This window comes from Pleurodeles waltl, chromosome 4_2 (assembly GCF_031143425.1).
Source record: "Pleurodeles waltl isolate 20211129_DDA chromosome 4_2, aPleWal1.hap1.20221129, whole genome shotgun sequence".
Classification (NCBI taxonomy): domain Eukaryota; kingdom Metazoa; phylum Chordata; class Amphibia; order Caudata; family Salamandridae; genus Pleurodeles; species Pleurodeles waltl.
In genome coordinates this window covers 1,018,534,363-1,018,557,575 of record NC_090443.1, presented here as the reverse complement: position 1 = coordinate 1,018,557,575, position 23,213 = coordinate 1,018,534,363, and the positions used below count along the sequence as shown (strand labels likewise).

At 47.2% G+C, this 23,213-nt stretch overlaps 1 protein-coding gene across 1 annotated transcript in view; it reads left to right on the top strand.

Annotated features, from left to right (window-relative positions):
- DTX4 (deltex E3 ubiquitin ligase 4) overlaps positions 1-14,976 on the top strand; it is a 106,470-nt gene extending 91,494 nt beyond the window's left edge. Inside the window, exons 3-9 of the mRNA XM_069232868.1 lie at positions 2,376-2,437; positions 4,544-4,705; positions 6,816-6,877; positions 7,264-7,416; positions 10,686-10,847; positions 11,699-11,788; positions 12,498-14,976. Of these exons, the coding sequence (XP_069088969.1) occupies positions 2,376-2,437; positions 4,544-4,705; positions 6,816-6,877; positions 7,264-7,416; positions 10,686-10,847; positions 11,699-11,788; positions 12,498-12,728 (922 nt within the window). The 3' untranslated portion in view covers positions 12,729-14,976. The remainder of the gene's footprint in view (positions 1-2,375; positions 2,438-4,543; positions 4,706-6,815; positions 6,878-7,263; positions 7,417-10,685; positions 10,848-11,698; positions 11,789-12,497) is intronic.
- Positions 14,977-23,213: the final 8,237 nt, after the last annotated feature.

The window sequence follows — 23,213 nt, the reverse complement described above, 5'->3', positions numbered from 1 at the left end:
AAGTTTTATTTTTTAAAGCTAACTTTATTTTGCCAGGTCGTATTTTCTCAGTTTCTTCTCATGCTTTCTTTAGTTTTTGCTTGTGGGCGCTGTTCTCAAAAGATGACAATTAATTTGTTTGAAATATGAGAGACCTATTGCATTGCAAATGCTTGTTTTATCTTCTTTCAAAACTGAAGACTGTCTCTGCTCAGCCAATAAATAGTACCTCCCAGAGTTTTCTGCTAAATCTTCCTTAAATGTGGAGTCTCTTAAACATGCACCCAGTTTCCACAAAGTTGTGGCTCAAAAGGATGATGGGGTGTGTTTTTCACCAAGTGGAGGGACTGTGACATATACTTGCTTCAAGGATCACAGGGTGTTTCCCTATTTTAATCGGTGGAAACAGCAGGGTTCTGCGCCCTACAAGAGTGCTGGCCTGTTTCCAGGAGTGTAGCTTTGGGGTGGGGAGGAAAGAGGGGTGTGTGTATGGGGTGTTGCACCCCCCCCCCAATAAATGTCTTTTCTGATGAATAGTTGGGTACAGCAGCTTTCAGTCGGGTATGGTGACGGGCCTGTCGGATTTCACCTAGGATTTATGTACACACTAAATAAAAACGCACACACATTCCTCTCTGTTTTGAAAGCCCTAAAAATGTTTCTCATTTTACAAAATATTGTGTTTCTCTCACTTAGTTCTCCTACCAATCTGCAGACCTCTCCCTTTCCACTTCCTCTCAGAGCTCCTCTCGCGCACCCTGATTGTCGTATAATGTATTTTGACATTATATGCCAGCCTGATTGTCAGGAAATCTGAAGCTCATACCCTCTAATCATACTGACCAACCTACAACGGGTTTACTACCGAACACGGCGTGAACTTTCATGACACCCGTACTCAGTACGGTACACCTGCCACGCTCCTGCATGGGTGACAGTTGCCCTCCAGTGCACACGCAGCAAAGCATTTCCATGCATTACGCCTTTATTTGTCTGAATACTCATAGTGCGCAAAGCGCCTGGATGGAGACTTGAAAGTCCCCATTAACAGCTCTATTTGGGCATCTAAATGGAGTTCCACTATAACATCTCACGGAATATAGTGCTGCTCACTGGTTCCAAGACCATGCAGCGCTAAAAATTAACCCTGTAAGCACACACCTGTATTCTGAAGGAAACCCTAGCAGGTTTGTTTGAGGCCAAACAACGCTTTACTATGAAGGAAACTCCTCGAGCAAGACTTAAAAAAGAAAGTTCTGTAGTTTGAAAAATGTCCAGAACTAGGAAGGAGATCTGAAATTTGTAGAACACAAACAACATGTAAATGGTACTAGCAAACCGAACTGTTCAAATGGCACATTGATCAGTAAGCGGAGGTGAACTATTGTAATAGCAGAAAAAGGCTAAAGGCACATAATCAGTACATTCTCACTCACTATTTTATATCAATCTCTAACTTTAGGTCTGGCAACCTTTTGGCGTTTGAAACCGAGGTGTGTGAATTTTCTGTAGTTTGCTTTCGCATACTTATGCGAAATTTCAGGAAAATGTGCCCATAATTACTCAAAATGCAAATATGGTGTTTAGCGCTATATTATAGCGCTATAATACTGCACCAACAAGGCGTAATAGCGTCATTTCTGGAAGACGTGTGACAGGGAATTCTGGAAAATACTCAAATTACGCCAGTGTAAAAGACATTTCTCCCCGGCCTAATTTTAAATCATTGGACCCTTAATTATTTTGGAATCACCGCTCTTCACCTTTCCTTTGGAAGAGGACTTACTTTATAAGAAATTAACAGACTATGGCCTGATTTAGATATTGGCGGAGGGGTTACTCTGTCACAACGGGCCACCGAAATCTCAATCCAATTATATCCTATGGGATTTAGTTTTCGGCAGACAGGATAACTGGCATCTTTGTGACAGAGTAACTCATCCGCCAATATCCGAATCAGGCCCTATGCTGGGCTAGAACTGCAGCTTGCAGGCAGAAAAAATGTTAGGAGCATGGGCACCCAGCGTGAGCCTGCGAAATATAAAATATAAGTGAAATGCAGAAGAAAGGCAAATGTTCGACCTTAACCAGTCATTCAGTCTGTCAATCCCTCACTACATTTTACTTAGCTTTGCATTTTTGTTTGTTGTGTCTGTGCCTTATAAATGAAAGTTATGTGGCATTTTTTTTTGCAATATCATTTTAATGTATACAATTTAAAAAAAATTCTGTTTCTGTGGCGCCATTGCCTTTAGATGCGTAACAATTCTAGGGGAAGCTTTAGGTTACACAGTGTGGCATGTGACATTGAAAGACTGCATCATCTGCCACAATAATCCCCTGTGGGGACTTGTAAGGGGACTGAAGATACTCATCCCTGTTTTTCCTCATTTTAGGGTGCCCACTGTCCCGGTGAAGAACCTGAATGGAACGAGTCCGGTCCACCCTGCCTTGGCTGGTAAGAAAGGAAAGATTATCAAACAATGTGTGTACAAAGAGAGTGGAGCAGGAAATTGTGTTTGAGGTTTTTGGATGAGCAGATGTCTCTGTAGTGGGCTGAAGTTCACCTTACTGACAAGTTGGGGGGGTCATTTTAATGGTGGACCATGGTCCTTGTATATCTGCTGGGCCTTACATTTGTGTGATGGGCCTTGCGGGTCCTCTCTTATGGTCGTCTGGCCTTTTGTCGGCTGTGGTGCTTTGTGTGGTGGTCCCAAGGTCCTCTGAGTGGTGGGCTCAGGTCCTTTGTCTTGTGGGCCTAGTGTCCCCTCTCTGATGCCCTTCTATCTGATGGGCCTTGGATCCTTTGTTTGGTGTTTCTATGGTCTTGTCTCTGCTGGACACCGGTCCTCTGTCTGGTGGGCCTCAGGCCTCTGGTACTGTGTCTAGTGAGTTCTGGTCCTGTGTCTAGAGGGCCTTTGGTCCTGTATCAAGAAGGCCTCTGGTCCTGTGTCTAGTGGGCTATGGTCCTGTGTCTAGAGGCTAAAGGGCCTCTGGTCCTGTGTCTTGTGAGCTCTGGTCCTGTGTCTAATAGGCCTCTGGTCCTGTGTCTTGTGAGCTCTGGTCCTGTGTCTGATAGGCCTCTGGTTCTGTGTCTAGTGGATTCTGGTCCTATGTCTAGAGGGCCTGTGGGTGTCTAGAGGACCGTTTGTACCGTGTCTAGTAGGCCTCTGGTCCTGTTTCTAGTGGGCTCCGGTCCTGTGTCTAGAGGGCCTCTGGTCCTGTGTGCAGTGGGCCTCTGGTCCTGTGTCTAGTGGGCTCTGATCTAGTACATAGAGAGCCTCTGGTCTTGTGTCTAGAGGCCCTCTGCTCCTTTGTCTAGAGGGCCTCTGGTCCTGTGTGTAGTGGGCCTCTGGTCCTGTGTCTAGTGGGCTCTGATCTAGTACATAGGGAGCCTCTGGTCCTGTGTCTAGTGGGCTATGGTCCTGTGTCTAGAGGCTAGAGGGCCTCTGGTCCTGTGTCTAGTGGGCTATGGTCCTGTGTCTAGAGGCTAGAGGGCCTCTGGTCCTGTGTCTTGTGAGCTCTGGTCCTGCGTCTAATAGGCCTCTGGTTCTGTGTCTTGTGAGCTCTGGTCCTGTGTCTAATAGGCCTCTGGTTCTGTGTCTAGTGGATTCTGGTCCTATGTCTAGAGGGCCTGTGGGTGTCTAGAGGACCGTTTGTACCGTGTCTAGTAGGCCTCTGGTCCTGTTTCTAATGGGCTCCGGTCCTGTGTCTAGAGGGCCTCTGGTCCTGTGTGTAGTGGGCCTCTGGTCCTGTGTCTAGTGGGCTCTGATCTAGTACATAGGGAGCCTCTGGTCCTGTGTCTAGAGGGCCTCTGGTCCTGTGTCTAGTGGGCCTCTGGTCCTGTGTCTAGAGGCTAGAGGGCCTCTGGTCCTGTGTCTAGAGGGCCTCTGGTCCTGTGTCTAGTGGGCTATGGTCCTGTGTCTAGTGAGCTCTGGTCCTGTGTCTAATAGGCCTCTGGTCCTGTGTCTAGTGGGCTATGGTCCTGTGTCTAGAGGGCCTCTGGTCCTGTGTCTTGTGAGCTCTGGTCCTGTGTCTAGAGGGCCTCTGGTCCTGTGTGTAGTGGGCCTCCGGTCCTGTGTCTAGTGGGCTATGGTCCTGTGTCTAGAGGGCCTCTGGTCCTGTGTCTAGTGAGCCTCTGGTCCTGTGTCTAGAGGGCCTCTGGTCCTGTGTCTAGTGGGCTCTGATCTAGTACATAGAGAGCCTCTGGTCCTGTGTCTAGTGGGCTCTGATCTAGTACATAGGGAGCCTCTGGTCCTGTGTCTAGAGGCCCTCTGCTCCTTTGTCTAGTGGGCCTCTGGTCCTGTGTCTAGTGGGCCTAGTGTCCTTTTTGTTCTGGGCCATGGGTCCTGTGCCTTGGGGGTCTTAGGTCCTGGTGTTGCTGGGTTTCTTGTCCTTTGTCTGGTGGTTCTTGGATCCTACGTCAGATGGGCCTCGAGACGTGAGTCTGTCTGTCGGTGCGCTTTGTCTAGTGCCAGGATTCTCTTCTAATGTGCTGTATTCTCATCCTAAAACACTATTGCCCGTCTTCTAATGAGGTTGGTTTTCCTTTCCTTCCATGTAGGCATCACTGGTATCCTTATGAGCGCTGCTGGCCTTCCTGTCTGCCTGACCCGACCACCAAAACTTGTGCTCCACCCGCCACCAGTCAGCAAAAGCGAGATCAAGCCGGTCCCAGGGATCTCTGGCACGTGTCGCAAGACCAGCAAGAAGCAGGCCAAGAAAGGTGAGACTCTGGGGTCTTAGTGTCCCTGGGAGTGGGTAGAAGATCTTGGATCGATTAGGAGTTATGGGGTCTTTGAGTCACTCAAAGCAGGGAGAAGATCTGGGATTGATTAGGAGCTCTGGGGTCTTAATGTGACTGGGAGAAGATCTGGGATCGATTAGAAGCTCTGGGGTCTTAGTGTCACTGCCAGTGGGGTGAAGATCTGGGATTGATTAGGAGCTGTGGGATCTTAGTGCCACTGGGAGAAGATCTGGGATCGATTAAGAGTTCTGGGGTCTTAGTGCCACTGGGAGAAGATCTGGGATCGATTAGGAGCTCTGGTGTCTTTGAGTCACTCAAAGCAGGGAGAAGATCTGGGATTGATTAGGAGCTCTGGGGTCTTAGTGTGACAGGGAGAAGATCTGTGATCGATTAGAAGTTCTGGGGTCTAAGTGTCACTGTCAGTGGGGTGAAGATCTGGGATTGATTAGGAGCTGTGGGATCTTAGTGCCACTGGGAGAAGATCTGGGATCGATTAAGAGTTCTGGGGTCTTAGTGTGACTGGGAGAAGATCTGGGATCGATTAGAAGCTCTGAGGTCTTAGTGTCACTGTCAGTGGGGTGAAGATCTGGGATTGATTAGGAGCTGTGGGATCTTAGTGCCACTGGGAGAAGATCTGGGATCGATTAAGAGTTCTGGGGTCTTAGTGCCACTGGGAGAAGATCTGGGATTGATTAGGAGCTCTGGTGTCTTTGAGTCACTCAAAGCAGGGAGAAGATCTGGGATTGATTAGGAGCTCTAGGGTCTTAGTGTGACAGGGAGAAGATCTGTGATCGATTAGAAGTTCTGGGGTCTAAGTGTCACTGTCAGTGGGGTGAAGATCTGGGATTGATTAGGAGCTGTGGGATCTTAGTGCCACTGGGAGAAGATCTGGGATCGATTAAGAGTTCTGGGGTCTTAGTGTGACTGGGAGAAGATCTGGGATCGATTAGAAGCTCTGGGGTCTTAGTGTCACTGTCAGTGGGGTGAAGATCTGGGATTGATTAGGTTCTGTGGGGTCTTAGATCCACTAGGAGAAGATCTGGGATCTATGAAAAGCTCTGGGGCCGTCTATTCACACAGATCGATTTGGAGCTTTGTGTTTTCAGTGCCATTGGGTGTTAGGACAAGGCCTTTCTGTCCTTTGTGTCACGGGTGGTTCTCAAGTTCTGACAGCTTTGTGTGACCAGGATTGGGGAGGAGCTCTGTGTCCTTTGAGTCACTTTGATCCGAAAGGAACTCTGGCGGCTTTGTGTCACCAAGAGTGGGAGGAGTTCTGCGTTGTTTGTCACATAGGTCCACAGGGCGCTATGGTGGTTTTGGTTCACTGGGAGGTGGAAGGAGCTCTGTGTTTTTTGGGTCACAGGGATCCGCGAGGAGCTACAGCAGGAGTTGTAAAGGGATACGGGTACTTATGTGCGTGGGAGTAGGAAGGGGCTCTGTGTTCATTGTGTCACATAGACTGGTGAGGAGCCCTGGGGTCTTCGGGTCACTGGGAGTGGTGAGGAAGGAGCTCTGAGGTCTTTGGGTTTCTGGGAGTGAGGAAGACGCCTGGGTCTGCCCACCCCCCCAGGGAAGTTAGGCTAGCTGGTCTCTTTATGCCTCTTGGGAAGTCGAGGAGCTCTGCGGCATGTGGCAGATGGGGTTCCTCTGTCACAGACATGAGGGGTATCCCGTCTGCCGTATAATGATCTCATGATATGCTAAGGGAATCATAATACGGGATATGGGATAGTCGTCACTGTTGTGATGGAGTAACCCGTCCACCAAACTCTAAATAATCCATCTGTCTCTCCTTGCCTTTGGTCCTTCACGAAGGACACCTGGCACAAGGACGTGGGGCACTGAGCGATGTGAGGGCCCAGTGAAGCCAGCATGTGTGCAATGTCGGTTGCGGTCTGCCCCTTCGTGGGAGCTTAGGTCTGAGGGTCCTGCAGACCCGGCTGTCAGGGAACGGTCTCAAGAGTCCCGATGACTGCACGCCTTGCCGTTTGTCTGTCTGCTGGACGACATTTCCCTGCCCTACCACGTTCATCTTTCCACCGAATCGTACAGCTGATGGTTAATCTTTTTACTGACCTTTTCTTACCAGGAAAAACCCCGGAGGAGGTTGTGAAGAAATACCTGCAGAAAGTGCGGAATCCACCTGATGAGGTGAGGGAGGTCACTCTTTTGTGCATAGCTCTGTCAGTCAGTCAGTTCCTCAACCTCTCTCCATGCCCATCACTTCTGTTGGTGGCCCTTCTCTTTACGCTTGCCTTTCTTTTTCTATGTCCCCATCTCCTTTCTATGCTCTTCTTTCTTCAGTCATTTTAACCTCATAATTTACATCTTCTCCACTTACTTTCTCCCCCATTTCCTACTTTAAACCTTAGCATGCTTGACCTCTCCACTTTCAAACACCTCTTAGTACTTTCCATCCCTGCCTCAAGCCATCTCACTCTCTGCTTTCTCCTACACCCTTCTCTGAATCACCTTAATTTTACCCCATTTCTCTGTGATGCACCAATCCCCTGACCTCTTTTCCTTTTTCCGCCCAGGACTGCACCATCTGCATGGAGTGCCTCTCCACCCCGTCTGGGTACAAGTATCCTCACCCCATGATCCGGCCGGACCTGGTAGGCCGGCTGTGCAAGTGCGGCCACGTCTTCCACCTGTACTGCCTGGTCGCTATGTACAACAATGGAAACAAGGTTGGTACCTGCATGGCTCCCCCCAGACAGTCACTGAGCTAGAGATGTTCCCCAGGTAGACCTGTTCTTGCATGGTTTTAGAAGAGAGTCAGCCACTGAGCACAAGATGCTCCCCAACAGATGGTAGGCACTTGTAGTAGCATGACTGCTCATCCGTATGAGCTACTGAACTTGAGATGTCCCCCAGGGGCACCCGTTCATGTTTGGCTCTCTACCAGAATAAGCCACCGAGCGTGAGATGCTACCTAAGAGATGGCTGGCCCCTGCACTTGCATGACCGCAAGGGGCTGCCCCCGCAAACATGATAAGGTGTGGGGGAAATGCATGGGGGCTTGGGGAGGAGAGGATATCGATATGAGATAATATTCACTTGTCTAATGCACAGTCTTGGCTCCATATATGTGTGTTTCGACCAAGAGACTTCGTTACGTCATGTGCAATTGTCAAGGATGCTTGTTTTACGAGTCCCCTTCCGCGACCTGTTGGTGTTGGGGTTTTATACTGTTGCTATATATAAACTCAATAAAAAGTTTATCAAAAAAAAAAAGGAAGCATTCCCCTATAAATGGGGTGCATGCATATTTGTCCGTCAATAGAGGCTTGTGAAAAGTCTGTTGAAGTTGTCTACGGCAGCATTTCCCAAACTGTGGGTCAGGATCTACTGGTGGGTAGGGAGCCAATTTCTGATGGGTCGCAAATGTACTGGTCTGTATGCAAGTAAGATTTAAAATGATTAGTCCTGTTTGCGCACCAGCGCGACAGTGTTGAACAATGTCCCTAAGTCAAGTCTTAAAACTAACCCTTGCAGATATTCCCAAGGAAGGCTCCAGGTGAACCTTCCAGTATTTGTTGCTGCTGTTTTTTTTTGCTTCACAAGGTAATTTCAGCAGAGAATGTGCTCACTATACATGATCAAACTACCATACCACACATGTAAAGTGAGAAATATGGATGTAGCCTAACAGCCAGAGATGCTAACTTTGGATCTGGAGAACCAGATGCAAGTCCCAGCGTTGGCTCAACATGCTTTGATTCTTGGCCAATTGCTTAATGTCCTGTGTTTAAAAATAAAATTAATCTGGCGTTGAGCCGGGTCTGCTGGCTTAGTGGACTAATTCATCCACAATAGGGGCCTTTGTTCAACCTCATGGTCACAGGTTCAAATCCTAGAGGGTCCACTCATCCTTGTGAGGTCAATAAAATGAGTACCATTGAGTTGGGTAACAATAAACATCTGTTATTCAGCACCAAGATACCCTTCTGGGTGAACGTGTGCTTAACAAATGCACGTGGTTATGTCTTGTGTAACGCAGTTTGATGCTCATGTAAAGCGCACCAGTGCTGTGTTTGTGATACAAAAAACTGCAAAAACAATATATATATTTATATGTAGTTGATCCAAAATGCATCACTGGGCCTCGTTTTAACACACAAATGGATATGAGGCTTTGCCTCATGCTCTTGTTCAGAAGGGATTTATCAAATTTTCTAAAATCGCTGGCATCAACACCGAAGCTTTACAGACACCTTGTGCTTTTAGTGAATGGATGCCACAGGCCAGCACCCCGCTCTGCAAGTGTTTCAGCACCAGACTCCAGTGCACTTCACCCTCTACCACTTTTATGGGCTGGGCAGATCAATATCTTGACCACTGTCCCATATCGAAGGGTGCAGTCAGAGTTGTGATGTTTACAAATAATTGCTCTTGTTACATTAAAACAGTGACCCTGCCTCATGTCCATTAAAACTAGATGGGTTGCAAATGTGTATCCTTCTAAAAATTGAGCCATGGTTTTAAAAAGTTTAGAAAGCACTGGTTTAGTGTCTAGCTGCATACAAAACCTGCCAGATGCTGGTGCGGTTGTGACATCTAGTGTCCAAAGGGTCAGTCTGACAGATAGGAAGAGGAAGTGGCTATAAACTGGCAGCCATTTTGGAGCTTCCCTTTAACTGTGCAGTTCAGATATCAGGACGGAGACGGCGCTATGTTGTGAGCTCTTGTGTGCTCCTGTGCACTTTTGTTGGGTAAGATCACTGCAGATCAGCTGCTGGGGGCCTCCCCCTACCCCAGGCACAGGCTACTCAAGCTGATAATGTGCTACTCCTTGGAGTGCAATCTCTACAGTCCTATTTATTGATAGTGTTTATTGATCTGGTTGGACCATCATTACCGGATATGCAGTACCTCGACCAGACAGACGTATGGAAGAAGGAGGCCTGCTAATCTTGAAATAATTTACATCCTTGACCTCGAGACTGGAAGTGCTGATGTGTGCTGCGAAAAAGGATTGGCCCCTTTCCCAGTTAGAAACGCCTGTCGTTTGTTAACATTGTAAGGTTTTGCAAAGGCCTAGACATGATACTTAAGAACAACTTTATATGAATTTGTTTGCATTCATTTTTAACATGCCATTTCTGCCTTTGTTTAATCTATTAATCGGGGGACATTAAGGCAGACGTAGAACATATTTTAAAGTGTTTTCTTCTCATATTTTCTGTTTAAAGTATGTACAGATAAGGGGAAAAGAATACCAGCTGTAGGTGATTTTCCTAATTTTTTTGAACCAGCATGGAAATTAAAATACTGGTCATGCTATAAAACTGGCCAAGTGACAACCCTCGGTGCACCTTCTGCACCGTGGAAGAGCGATAGCCAGCTGAGACTCCAAGTGCACTTCTACCACTTTTAATCGCACGCAGACCCTACGTCCTCTCTGTCCCTTCTGAGTGCGTATCGCCTTGGTAGATGAGTCCAGCCTGCAGGTCACTGGTTTAAAGCGTAGCAAGGGTCATCTTGGCATTTCTGAGGTTAAGAAAATGAGCACTGTTGCCTTTGATAACAGTAACGCCTATTATGACACCGTGTGGATGCTGAAATTGGTTCACGTCATCAAAATGTGTAGCACGCACAACTCCAGGTATCCTGTCTTCTGCGTTTGGTGAGAAGTGAAGCAGGGATGTGAATCATAGTGATAGTTGACCTGTTCATGCATGTTGCGTAAGATTTCTAGTTGTTCACATGCTATGGTCTAGTATTAACAACTGTTGATTGCCCTTTCCCTCATTATGCATCCTTGCCCTAGGCTTGGTTTCCTATTTTCATATCAGGCAATTACAAATGGTTAGTGCCCTTTAGAGAGGTTTTAACCACTGTTAACACATTGCATAAAAAGGCAATAACATTCACTCGCTAAGTCTATAGAAATATTGCATTGTACAGTATTATGCATTAGTAATGTCCAGTAATAATTGATTTCAATGTTGTTTAGGATGGCAGCCTGCAGTGTCCGACTTGCAAGACCATTTATGGGGTGAAGACAGGGAACCAGCCCCCCGGCAAGATGGAGTACCACGTCATCCCCCACTCGTTGCCCGGGCACCCTGACTGCAAGACCATCCGGATCATATACAGCATCCCTCCGGGGGTCCAGGTGAGGGCTTCAGGATTAGTTGAGTGTGGGAAAGAGCCCTCAGGGGCATCTACGAAGGGGCGTGCTTGGAATGTGGACAGGAGTCCAGTGTACCAACTTGCAGGTTGGGGAGTGAGCATAGATGGGAGGTGGGCCAGAGTGGCAGTGTCTGGGGTACCTGAGAGTGAGGGAAAGGGAGAGAGAGAGAGAGAGAGAGAGAGAGAGAGAGAGAGAGAGTGACGGAGAGTTAGAGAGAGAGGTGACAGAGTGGTAGTGGGGAGGGGTGTTTTGGGATCTTTGGGGCGTACGCAAAGACTGGTGTTAGTGGGAGAGTGTGGATCCTGGGGTTTAACACTGTGGCGGTTGGACTATGTCTGCGGAGAGTCCTGGTGGGGAGTTTCTTTGAATCCTGGGTGGGTGAGCACAGACTGATTGGCTGTGCCTCAAGGTCCTGGTATAAGAAGTTCTTGGGATGGGACACACTGAATGTGGTTGGGCCCTGGTCCCTGGGGAGAAGGCGCACTGTGTTTCGTGGCATCTGAGGTCCAAGAATGAGGAAGGAAAGGGCAGCAAGATCAAAAAATACCACATTTTTTTTTAGATGAACTCTGGATGTCCTGCCCTGTGGGGTTGGAGCTGCACTAAGGGTGGGGAGCATATCTGTGACTGAGCTACTGGAGGAGAGGAAATGTGGGAAACTGGTGGCCTCGGGGTCCTTTGGGACTGTCAGGGCGATGCTTGTGTAAAGAAGATGGGTGACAAGGTACTTAACGCTTACTTCTGAGATGAGAGGGTTAGGAAGAGATGTATGAAGAGCGGACAGCCATCATGCTTGAAAACAGCCTAAATGTGTGCTTGTTGGCCTTTTACAGGGACCGGAGCATCCGAACCCAGGGAAAAGCTTCACCTCACGAGGGTTCCCCAGACATTGCTACCTGCCCGACAACGAGAAGGGTAGACAGGTGAGTGTCACTCAGCGTATACCCACAGAACAGGTGTCCCTCCACCTCAGCATGTCTCTCTGACTCTTAGTAGCCATGGATCTCACTCTGAACAAATTAAATCACCCCATCTCCCCGGGTCATAAACTGTGAATTCTGATCTCTTGAAAAAGATTCACACATTCAGGATAAGAAATGCACTTTAGTTTGAATAAAGCAAATTTCACTTTTCAAAACTTTGTAGACAAGTAGTTTTGACAATGCGCCTTGTTCCTAACCTGTTAGAGGCTCCTACACAGCTCTGTCCATGTACATCACACTTTCAATACAGTACAGCGTATGGAGCTAGACACACAGCTCTCCTGCAGCAGCACACTCGGCTTCCAACAAACAGCATCCCACACAGCTCAGCTGATGTACCGCAGTTCTGTCATCAGGCCCTCCCTGCTATTCGACTGCCAGAACTACACAAAGTTCATTGTGCCATAATTCTTAACTGTGTTACCCTGGCAGTTCCCTTCCTGAGGCTGGTACACAGTTCTTCATCAACCCTCCAGCTCCCTCTCTCAAAGCCCCCCTAAAATCCACAATAACAGTTTTATGTACTGCGCCTTATTCCTGCCTGGAGCACATCTTGCTATCCCAGGTCTTGCTCCCCGTCTATCCAGGGCACTCTTGGACACCATCCTTTGCTGCCTCTTTATCGCTCTTTCCCTGTTTCTTCCTCCAGGTGCTCAAGCTGCTCCTTGTTGCCTGGGAGCGGCGCCTCATCTTCGCCGTCGGCACCTCCAGCACCACCGGTGAATCTGACACCATCATCTGGAACGAGGTCCACCACAAGACCGAGTTTGGCTCTAACCTCACCGGCCACGGCTTCCCGGACCCCAAATACTTGGACAATGTGCTGGCCGAGCTGGCTGCGCAGGGCATCACGGAGGAGAGCTTGCAAGAACGGGACTGACAGACCACGGGGAAGGAGTGTGGTGTGGAGGGCAGAACTGATCGTAACCAAGAACCAAGCTCCATGCCCACCAACATCTGACAACGCGGACACTCTGGTCCCCACCACCGTGCACCTCTGCTGAAATGTGGGATCTCTTTAAGTATCAGAAGGAGGTGTGTTCTCTCAGCGGTTGACCTCGAAGTTGAAGGGTCACCAAAATGAATCGTCCAATAAGAAAAGCCCACTCACTGCCACAAACTGTGCCTGTGCTGACTTTTCCAAGCTAGTTAGGAAAGAAGCTGCCAAGAAGTTACCAGAACTCTGTGCTATTAAGTGCTTCAAATGGACAGGCATTGCCTGATTTTTGGTGCCAGCACTTCTGTTAATATATATATATATTTTTTTTTAAGGAAGGTACATGCACTTCTTAGAAGGACGCAGGTCTGTGACAAAGCTATTACCTGCACTTCTGTCTTTTCCATTCCAAGAGCTGCTGCAATTTATGCCTGCTGTTTGTTTCTGAAGGGGTGGGTGGGGTGGGGGGCAGAGTGATTGACTCATCTGTTTTTTTTTAGGTACAGATATTTCCTTTAGGTCATTTTCTAGCCCTGAAATAAATTGAGAGCCAAGGAAACCAAAAGAGATGGGGAAATGATAGATTTTCCTCTTTGGTTGTCCGCAGACCAATTTATGATTATTTTTTTGGTTTACCAGTGTGACTGGTATTTTTATGCCCATGCCAGTTAAAACTTGGGGAAAGTTAGTAAAACAAACGTTTTTTGTCCTCTAAAATATAGGCTCAAACAACAACCACGAGAAAAAGTGTAAAAGCCATTTTAGAGCAATCCAAAAGATTCTTAAGTTAGGAAGCCAAGAATGGCAGAATAACAATGTTAAAAACGAAAACAGGAGTTTTTTGCAACATTGTGTTCAAGGAGCAGCTCTTGGCCCTTCCAGAATCTCATATCACGAACCAATGGGCAGTATTTGTTGCCTCCTTTCTGGCACAAAGGCGCCTTGATAAACTGTGGAAAGAAGAAAACATAAAATTTGTAAATTGCAGGAAAAGTGTTCACTGTGCTGCTGGTAGGTGCACAATGGAATGCACATGGCCTGAACACCCAGATACTCAGCGAAGAGTGGTTCATCACAGTCCACATGTCAAAGGCCTTTGGTCCAGGTGGAGCTATTAACAATATGCAAAATGCTTCTCAATTCTTTCAGTTTAGCCTCATTATTTCTGCCAAGTGATTTCTTTCCTTGGGAAATAATGCACAAGTAAACTAACTCCTACCTAAGTAGGGATTTGAAAAGTCCACGTAATCTGTTTCTGTAATGATGCAAAATTTCTGCAAAATTATGCAAAATGCATATCTGTCATTTTGTGCTACATTTTGGCGCAAAGTGGCGTCAGTTTTTGATGTGAGGAGACATTTCATACTAAAAACAATTCTGGGAAAAAAAACCAAAAGCACTGCAAACAGCTGCTCTCGTTCTGTTGTTCCTCGGCATTCGTGGTAGATTTTTGCCACAAATTGCTCAAAATTAAACAAGTGGCATAATTTGGGGAATTTTGCGCACCAAGCGTAATGCGAAATTCCTGAAATTACGGCGGCATAATTTTGATTTTGTCCTGGCCTAATGTTAAGGTTTTTACATGATTAACAAAACAGCAACTATTTTTTCAGTATCTGAAAGACTTCGGGCCTGATTTAGAGTTTTACGGAGGGGCTTACTCTGTCACAGATGTGACGGATATCTTGTACGCCGTATTACGATCCCTTTATAGTCTATGCAGATTGTAATATGGCGGATGGGATATCCGCCACATTTGTGACCGAGTAACCCATCAACCAAACTCTAAATCAGGCCCTCAGCGGCCTGAAGGGGGAAGTGTTGAGTAATGATTGACACTTCTCCCGGCCATAAATAGAGCACTTGACATTTTTCCAGGAAGATCATTTATTCATGGATAGCTTTGGCACTGAAAGGGTTCAAGCAATGCAGAAGCGCCAAAGTTATGACGCTGAAGTGAGTGATATGCTTCCTCCCGCCAGTAGATGGTGCAATTTTGCGACTTTCCTGCTGATGGCTGTTCTCCCACAAGTAAAGGTATTTGTGTGCTTCCCCTGAATTTCCTTAGAGAAGGATATAGGTACCCCCACATTTTTGAGGAGGGAATGATTTACTGTTCTAACTCCAGTCCTCGAATATTTGGGAAAAGAGAATATTGCCAAGAGCCTTGCCACACTCAACTACCTGGATGAAAAAAAGAAAAAAATAAGGAAACATTTATGTTTTGTATATATTTGTCCTAGACATGAGACTGGGTGTACGGTTAGTGACAGAATGTTTGTCTTCAAGCGGAAGATGTTTCAGGTGGTGTTCTCTGGCAAGCGTTCTCAAGCGGTGCTCCCTGACCCGCCGTAGGTCAGTGACGTCTTACGTGCCAGCCGTCCTCTTACGTCGCTGCGGTTACATTAACTGTGGGGACTGTCTACAGACCACAAATGTATTCTGCTTTTAGCGCAGAAGTCGCCACTTGGCGTTTTTCGTCCTCATAAGGGACATTTCTTAATAGTATTTTTGTACCCCTGTTATTTCATAAATGTTATTTTTCTGTGCAAGGGAGGTGGAGAGTAGAGCTCGGTCACCATGAGCAAGGTTGAAGCTTCTGATCATGTCTTGCCTCAGCATGGAAGCAATGTATGATTTTTCTTTGTCTGTGTTTTTTTTTATGTTTATTGTAGCAGTGATGCCCAGAGGGCATTATCTACCCCTGTGTAAAATAGCCCAAATGCCATGCATTGAAGGTACAAGTAGAAGTCCCAAAATTGGGCAAAAAATTGAGAAGACGAGCCGCTGAAGGCCAGGCGGTACGCTGCGCTGTCGCCATGGGCTGAGCGCGGAGTTGCCCAGTCTTAGAGACGCGTGTGTTGCACATTCCATACCGCCCCGTTGCCCTCATAACCCTAAGGCACCACCACCTGAGAGATGAGAGAGGTGTTGTAGGGTTTAGAGATGAAAACAAGTCGGAGATTACAATGGAGGACACGACGAGTCACGCTGTGGAGTTTGTAGATTCTCAGCTCTTCCCACTACTCAGTGTGAGCTGCGTCATGTAATCCTCATGGCTGTAAAAGAGCTGTTCACGTGTTTACCTTTCACCCTTCTGCCAGCATGTTGTTCTTTGCTCAAATCAAGGAGTCAACTGTCTGAGAGCAGACGCTGTCGGCCATTTTGATCATGGTAAACATTGAACGCGCCTGCCCAAAATTGACTAAAACTAAAAAGTTCCACCTGTATTGCCTGTTGGTTGTGATCAGATGGCCTTTTATCCATGTGCAGCCACACTTACTCTTGCTTTCATCTTTAAACCCTACATAGATGACTTTGGAAATGGGCAGGGGGTCGAAGGGGAGGGAAGTGGGTGTTTCATTGCCAAGTCTGCTGCTTTTTTTTGTACAGTGTTTAATTTTGTGATACTCGAAGTGTGTGGTCCAGCCCTTTTTCCTTTCTCCCAGCCCATTCCTTCTCTTCATGGAGCTGTCAACTCAGGGCCCTGTGACCTAGTCCGCCTCATAAGTACATTCAAGTTTTAAGGAATCTTGTGGGGCCAACTCTGACATTTATGCGTGTGGGGTTGGATGGGTTTGGGTGTTTGGCATGTGCAGTCCAGCTGTGTTCATGAGGTTGTACAGTTTCAGGGCAGAAGACTCACCAAAGAGCTACACTTGTGCAACTGAACAGATTCCTGAGTTGCTCATGTGCATTGTGACACTAATCTGAAACCTGCATGTGCAGCCCGACAGTCACCTGAATGGCTCATGAGCAGTGTGCCGTGCCAGTCTGAGAGCTCTCCTTGTACAGCTGGGTAGGAGCCTCAGTTACACTTTAAAATGTGCAAGATCTGTACTAGGATTTTACAAGATTCCTCTGATTTATTTGGCATTTAAGTCGTCAAACTCTGCTTTCTTTTTATTTTTTTCTTCCTTCTCCCCTAAAACTCTCCCTCCTCCGGGTTCTGACTGCGCCCATTGGTGGAAATGGGAATACGCTCTATCTGTTCTCTTGTAAACCCAATGGATTTTAGGGGAGATGTAACCATATCTGTGTAAATATATTGGTTCGTTTTTGTACATTTGACTGAAAGGTTCCACTAGAAACGATTAAAAAATGTGAACTAAGGTACTTCACGTTAGAATTAGCGACCGAAGAGACGCATATACTACCATAACTGCTCCCCACAACCAAGCTGTTCCAACAGTGTGGTAGGATTGCTTTTCCTGAAGATAAGATGTTAGGGCATCTTGAAGCAGGAAAGGCTGTCTCCAGTGGGCTACGGCTCTGGCCCTGGTACATGCAGGTTTGTTGGGTCATTAGCCCACTCAGGTCTAACTCAGGTTTAACACATTTGGAGCAAGGGCTGGTAAGGTTCATCAGGGGATTTACTCCTAGACTAATCCACATTCCTTTTTTAAGAGTGCTGGAGGTGGGACTAGTAAGGTTTCTCAAGGGGTTTACTCCCCCTCTAAACCACATCCCATTTCGACACAGTTGGTGTAGGGGGCCGTTAAACTTTGGGGTTTACCCCCACTCTAATCTGCATCCCTTTTTAAAAGCGTTGGAGGTGGGGCCGGTAAGATTCCTCAGGGAGTTTACCCCACTCTAATCTGCATGCCTTTTTAACATGGTTAGCGCAGGGGCCCGTAAGGTTAATTCACTGGGTTGGCCCCCAACGCCAATACGCATCCCCCTTTAACGGTGTCGATGCTGGGGCCGGTAAGGTTCATTCACTGGGTTGGCCCCCAACGCCAATGCACATCCCCCTTTAACAGTGTTGATGCTGGGGCCGGTAAGGTTCATTCACTGGGTTGGCCCACAACGCCAATGCACATCCCCCTTTAACAGTGTTGATGCTGGGGCCGGTAAGGTTCGTAAGGGTTTTTACCCCTAGTCTAATCCGCATCCCTTTTTAACAGTGTTGGAGCATGGGCCAGTACTTTTCACCCACGAGTTTACCCCCCCTGCTCTCACCCTCATCTCTTTTTTTTAAAATATTGGATTAGAGTCCAGTAAGGATCATCCCTGGAGTTTTTCTCACTCCGAAGGCCTTACTAAATTCTCCTCTTTGGTGTTGTGGAGGCAGGGTCCCTGCAGTGATGAAATGCTTGGAGTCTCCTTGGGCTGCATCCTGTATGTTATGTTTTGGTGTGAGGTATGTGCACTCGTTGGATGGGTGTTGTGAAAATGCCGCATCGGGGAAGTTATGAAGACAGTAAGGAAAAGGCTTTGGGAAGCGGAAAGGGGCCAGAATGAGAGATGTGATTGGCCATTCACCTCAAAGGCAAACCCAACATTTCCTACACTCCGCTCCAGACAGTACGTTCAGGCATTTAGGGCCCTGTTGTGTTCAGGATTAGGAAGGGAAGTCCCTCCAGGTAAACCGTAGACATAAGCCCCTGGGACTTATGCTTTTGGAGAGCAGTAGAACATCTTCACCTGCTTCCCCTGGTTATGATAGCCAGTTACCCACTAAAAAACCAGCCATGGGCATCATTTTCAATGTTGATCCGCAGGATTTCAATCCCCTGGGGCTCCATGCGGCCTTTGTTTTATTTATTAAAACATTCTGCCCTCTAGTGGCGGAATGTTCTAATAGCCTTATAGCCCTTCGTAGCTGAGCTGTACCGGTCATTAAAGTCCTGCTCCCTTGTTATAGGCCCCCTCCTTTGGCTCGGACCTTTAACGCTGGAGCAGGCCTTTCCTGGCCGGTATAGGCCTCTATGATGGGCTATAAGGCTATATTAATGTCTAGAATAAGCCCAAAATTTCATTGCCCATTATTGCTCAGAAAACACTGCCCTCTAAGGGTGAGATGCTGTCATAACTCCATGCCCCTTAACAGAGGACAATAATGAGGGCTCCTCATGACATTTTCAAGTAGAAGTGATTCTCTTCCTAGTTTTGGAACCTAAAAGTAAAACACAAGTAGTAAAGCAGTAATTCTTATTCCTGGTGGCAGTATTTTTCAGCATGTAAAAGCAAACGTGATAGTTGTTTATATTCTACATTTCTTCGACTTCTTCCTTTATTTACATCTCAGACTTAGATAAGTCAGGATGAACTATTGTGGTTGAGAACAAAGTTCAAAACTGTAGAACCACAAGTCCAGGTTTGATTCCATGTTGTAACAGTGAGCTTTAGTTCCTGATCTGTCTGAAAAGCGTGCTCCGAAATCAGCTAAATGCCAACGATCAGGATGTATAAACAATTGGTCATTTATGTGATTTCCGTTCTTAAGGCTTGGGATAATTGCCTACAATGAGCCAATCAGGTTCTTCTGGCTTGGAATAATTGCTTACATATGAACCAATCAGGTTCTTCAGGCTTGGAATATTTGCCTACAAATGAACCAATCAGATTCTTCAGGCTTGCAATCATTGCCTATAAATCCACCAGTCAGTGTCTAGGTGGGCAGAAGGCTTACTTTTTCCTGTTCTGTTGATGGTGTGGAGATGCCATGTTGGAGGACTAGGAGATCTCTTCTGGCCTGACCCTCCCATTGGACAGAAGTGTTGTGGTTTGTACCTGGCGTGAGTGTGCGGCTTGGAGAGTAAGGGTGTGTTGGGTAGTGGAGCAGACCCAAAGAGCGCACAAGCATTTCATCACCTCATCCCATGCCGATTACAACAAGCAGTGACTGCTGTGGTGCTGGCTAGTCCGAGTGAATGCTATACCGAAAGTGGAGCGGTTCGTACGTATGACTATGATTGCAGAATGCCCAGTAGTAGATATTTCACTGGAGTTCCAAGTGCACATTCCCCTCTCGTTAATCCATATACATCAGCTGCCCGCAGCCCTAATAAAAAATAGCAAAAAAACCTTGAGGGACTTTGGTTCCTCCCCATGGACTGGAAGATGACTTTAGATTCCCTGCAAAAAACAAAATGGAGGAATAATTTTGTGTTTCTGTTAAACCACTGGTGCCAGTAATTGTGTTACTGGGAACTACCTAGCAGGGAGGGTTCTTCTTGGGTTGCCGGTTGTCGTAAAGTCATTCTGTTTACTTCCATGCCCTTGCTTCCACTGTCTTTGTATTGTTTTTGTTCAACAGTGCGTACGTCTCCCTATAAGACTCTGGTTCATCGCTATGCAGGTGGCGCTAATGTGTCACGTGACTGTGATGCGTTATTTTGTAAATAATAAAAGTTATCTCAAAGTTTCCCATGATTGAGTTTTATTGTGCTTTCTTGTTCAAAACTTGATGAGACATAGAATGGTTCGCTGGTATCCTCACATGCATGACTGGTGGAGCATGGACGCCATGGAGCATGGACGCGACCCCTGGCTTAACCTTTGCAAATGCTTGCACTGCATTTGCGACCCTTTGCCTCAGAGGTGGCAAAATCAGTGCCAGGAACACAGAGGGCAGCTCCGTTTGGGGCTCCACCATCTTTGTAATATTCACTAGTAGGGTAATAACAAGCATTTGCAATGCAATGGGTCTCGCGTTTGCTCGTGTTAGAGCTGATAGCGTTGTAAACTCCTAACCCGACTTTTCACTGGTAATGAAACCTATCGGCAAAAGTGCATTTATGAACTAAACGGAAAAAGTGCAATTAACTGTGTAACAGGGTCGATATTATGTAAAGCGCTCGACTTCTGCCAAGCGAGATCGCGCTGGGAAAATCGAGAAAAAGTAGTCCACGAGCCAGACGGAAAACAGCGAGCCTCGCATGTTTTCTGTACTTGGTCGATGCGCTCGAGGAGGGCTATCCACCGGAACAGGCATGACGTATGTATGCCTTCCACTAATGAAATCAAGCAGATTCTAACAGGCAAGGCCACAAGCCAATGAAAGACACTGACGTGGACGGGGCTCCGAGCCCTTTTTAATAACTAAAGCGTCTCGCTTAGCGAAACGCATGCGCAAGCGCATGCGACGCAAGCTCAACCCTAAAAATGGAGTACAGTTAGCTGTAATATGACCCTCCCTGGCAGCTAAGGTAAGTAATAAATGCGTTTAAATGTATGTTGTGTGCAGGTGAGAGTGTTTATGGAAAAGAGAATGATGTGTGATCATGTAGGTATGTGTAAGCATATGTGTGTGAGTGAACGTAAAGGTCAAGGGGCGTGTGATGTCACTCCCACTACCCCTGGCCTTTAGGTGAATTGACGTTCGTGTGTTGGAGGTCGGTACCAGGGCGTTGATGCTGTCTCACTCACCAAAGGCCTCTACAAGCATCACTGCTGCTTGGCAGGGGGACAATAGTCCGAAGTCATCCCACAGAATTCACAGCCATTGCACACCACATGCATCGCTTTGCATTACTCCCCTCGCAACACACCACATATGCAGCACTACCCCACACTGAGGTGCACCTCAGACACATTCATGCCGCAAGCAAAACCCTTCAGTCGGAGATGTTGACCATCTCCCTCAACCACACACACCCTCCCCCGCAGATGTCTGTTTGTCTCTATTATAAATATATGAATATATGTATATATGTGTATAAAACATTAACGTTTTGAACTAAAAAACACAGAAGTTCAGCAGTTATAGTTAGCAGGACTAACTAAAACAAGCTCCCCCGCCATGCCCTGTTAATGAGCTCACATATGATATCACTTATGACATGTTCTATGACATCATTTATGATATCACTGAAATCCATACCCAGAACAGAGACTACACCCAGTGTGTGTGGTCTTGAAATCAAGGGACATTTCCAACAAGTTCTCAAAAAGATATCCAAACACATGCAAAGGAACTACCCTCCTGAGATGAGATTCCAAAGAAATCTCAAATCCATGGAAAGGAATGACCTAAGAGCACCTTGCGTCATCCGAAAAGCCAACAATTAAAAAGTCTCAGCAGTTTGCAATGCCTGTTGTACTGGAAACAACTCTGTGCAAGGCATAGTCGACTCCTGAGGAAGGAAGAATGAAAGTCAAGAATCTCAAGGGAATTCTTGAGACCTAGATAATACTGATAGCTCTGAGTTGTTGAACTAGACTTCGAAGGCCCAAAGGGCTGAAAAAAGTTTGCAAATGCCAGTGTTAGGCTCAAAGAACCATAAATAGTGCCACAAGCTATGTGTAGCAGGGATCAGTGCGAGGAATAAGGCCCTCATTTGGACCTCAGTGGTCTTTTAGCAAGACCGCCGAGGTACCGCCGTGTTGAAGACCGCCAGTGCAGGCAGTTTTCCACACAACGTATCACGACTGCTGGCAGCCCTCCGCCCTTTTCCAGACAGAGAGCCCCAGCAGCCATACTGGCGGTCGGCGGGGAAGTGGAGGCTGCTCCACCTCCACCGCCCCGTCATCAGAACACCGCCCACCGAATCACGTCCCATGATTCGATGTGGCGGTGTTCTGGTGACGGGGAGCTGGCGGCGGAGCAGCCCCCATAGATTCCGTTCCCTCCCGGAGGATCACCGGACCAGGTAAGGTGATCGTCCATTAGGGGAGGGGGGTAGGCGGGAGTTGTGTGTTGTGTGCATGCATGGGGTTGTGCGTGTGAGTGTGTAGAGAGGGTGTGTGAGTGCGTGTATGCATGCAGGGGTGTGTTGTGTGTATAGAAAATGTGTGCGTGTATGTCTGTGTGTATGAGTGCGTGTATGTGTGTGTGTATGTGTGCGTGTAGGGGGGTGTATGTCAATGTGGGGTGGGGGGTCCTACCACCTTTGGGGGATGGTAGGGGGTCATGGGTTTTGGGGGGCTTGGGGGAAGGACTCTGGGGAGGGGGAGGGGGTGGTTTGAGACCCCTATCAGTGCCAGGCAACGTATTCCCAGGCACTGATAGTCTCTACCGCCATGGATTTCGTGGCAGTACAGAACCCCCACGAAATCCATGGCGGTATGCGGGGTCATGATACCACCAGCAGTGTAGTGACGGCCGCTGGGCTGGAGACCAAAGTCTCTAGCCCAGCGGTCGTTACCGCCCTAGCAGTCAGAGTGGAGAAGTGGTGGTTTTGCATGGCGGTCACCGCCATGCTTGTAATTTCATTTTTTTTTACCGCCCGCCTGTTTGCAGTGTTTTCGCTACTTCTCCACCGACCGCAAGGGTTGTAATGAGGGCCTAAGTCTTTTAGAGCAACTTCCACAACCTTACAAAAAGATCTAAATAGATCTCAAAGGAAGGGAAAATTATATCTAGTGGGGGCATTGGGTTTGCTTTGAACTCCACAGACGCGCCTCAAGGCAGGTTAACGACAGCATGCGCCTGTGGAGATCTGATTGGCTGTGAATATCCTGATTGCAGCTTGAGCTGTAGCGACTGCCTCTTTGGGTTGCTATTTGATGGACAACATCTTTTCAGTTCTCAAGTAGGTGAGATGTTGGCTAACATAAAAAGGATACTGACACTTCCGAGGCAATGGGTGTTCTCCAACACTGCCCGTAAAGGAGTTGTTTCTGCAAACCACCAACACAACTCCCGCAGGAAAGGTGCAAGGGACTCGAGGTAAACAAGCTTACCAACTACAGCAGTCCTTC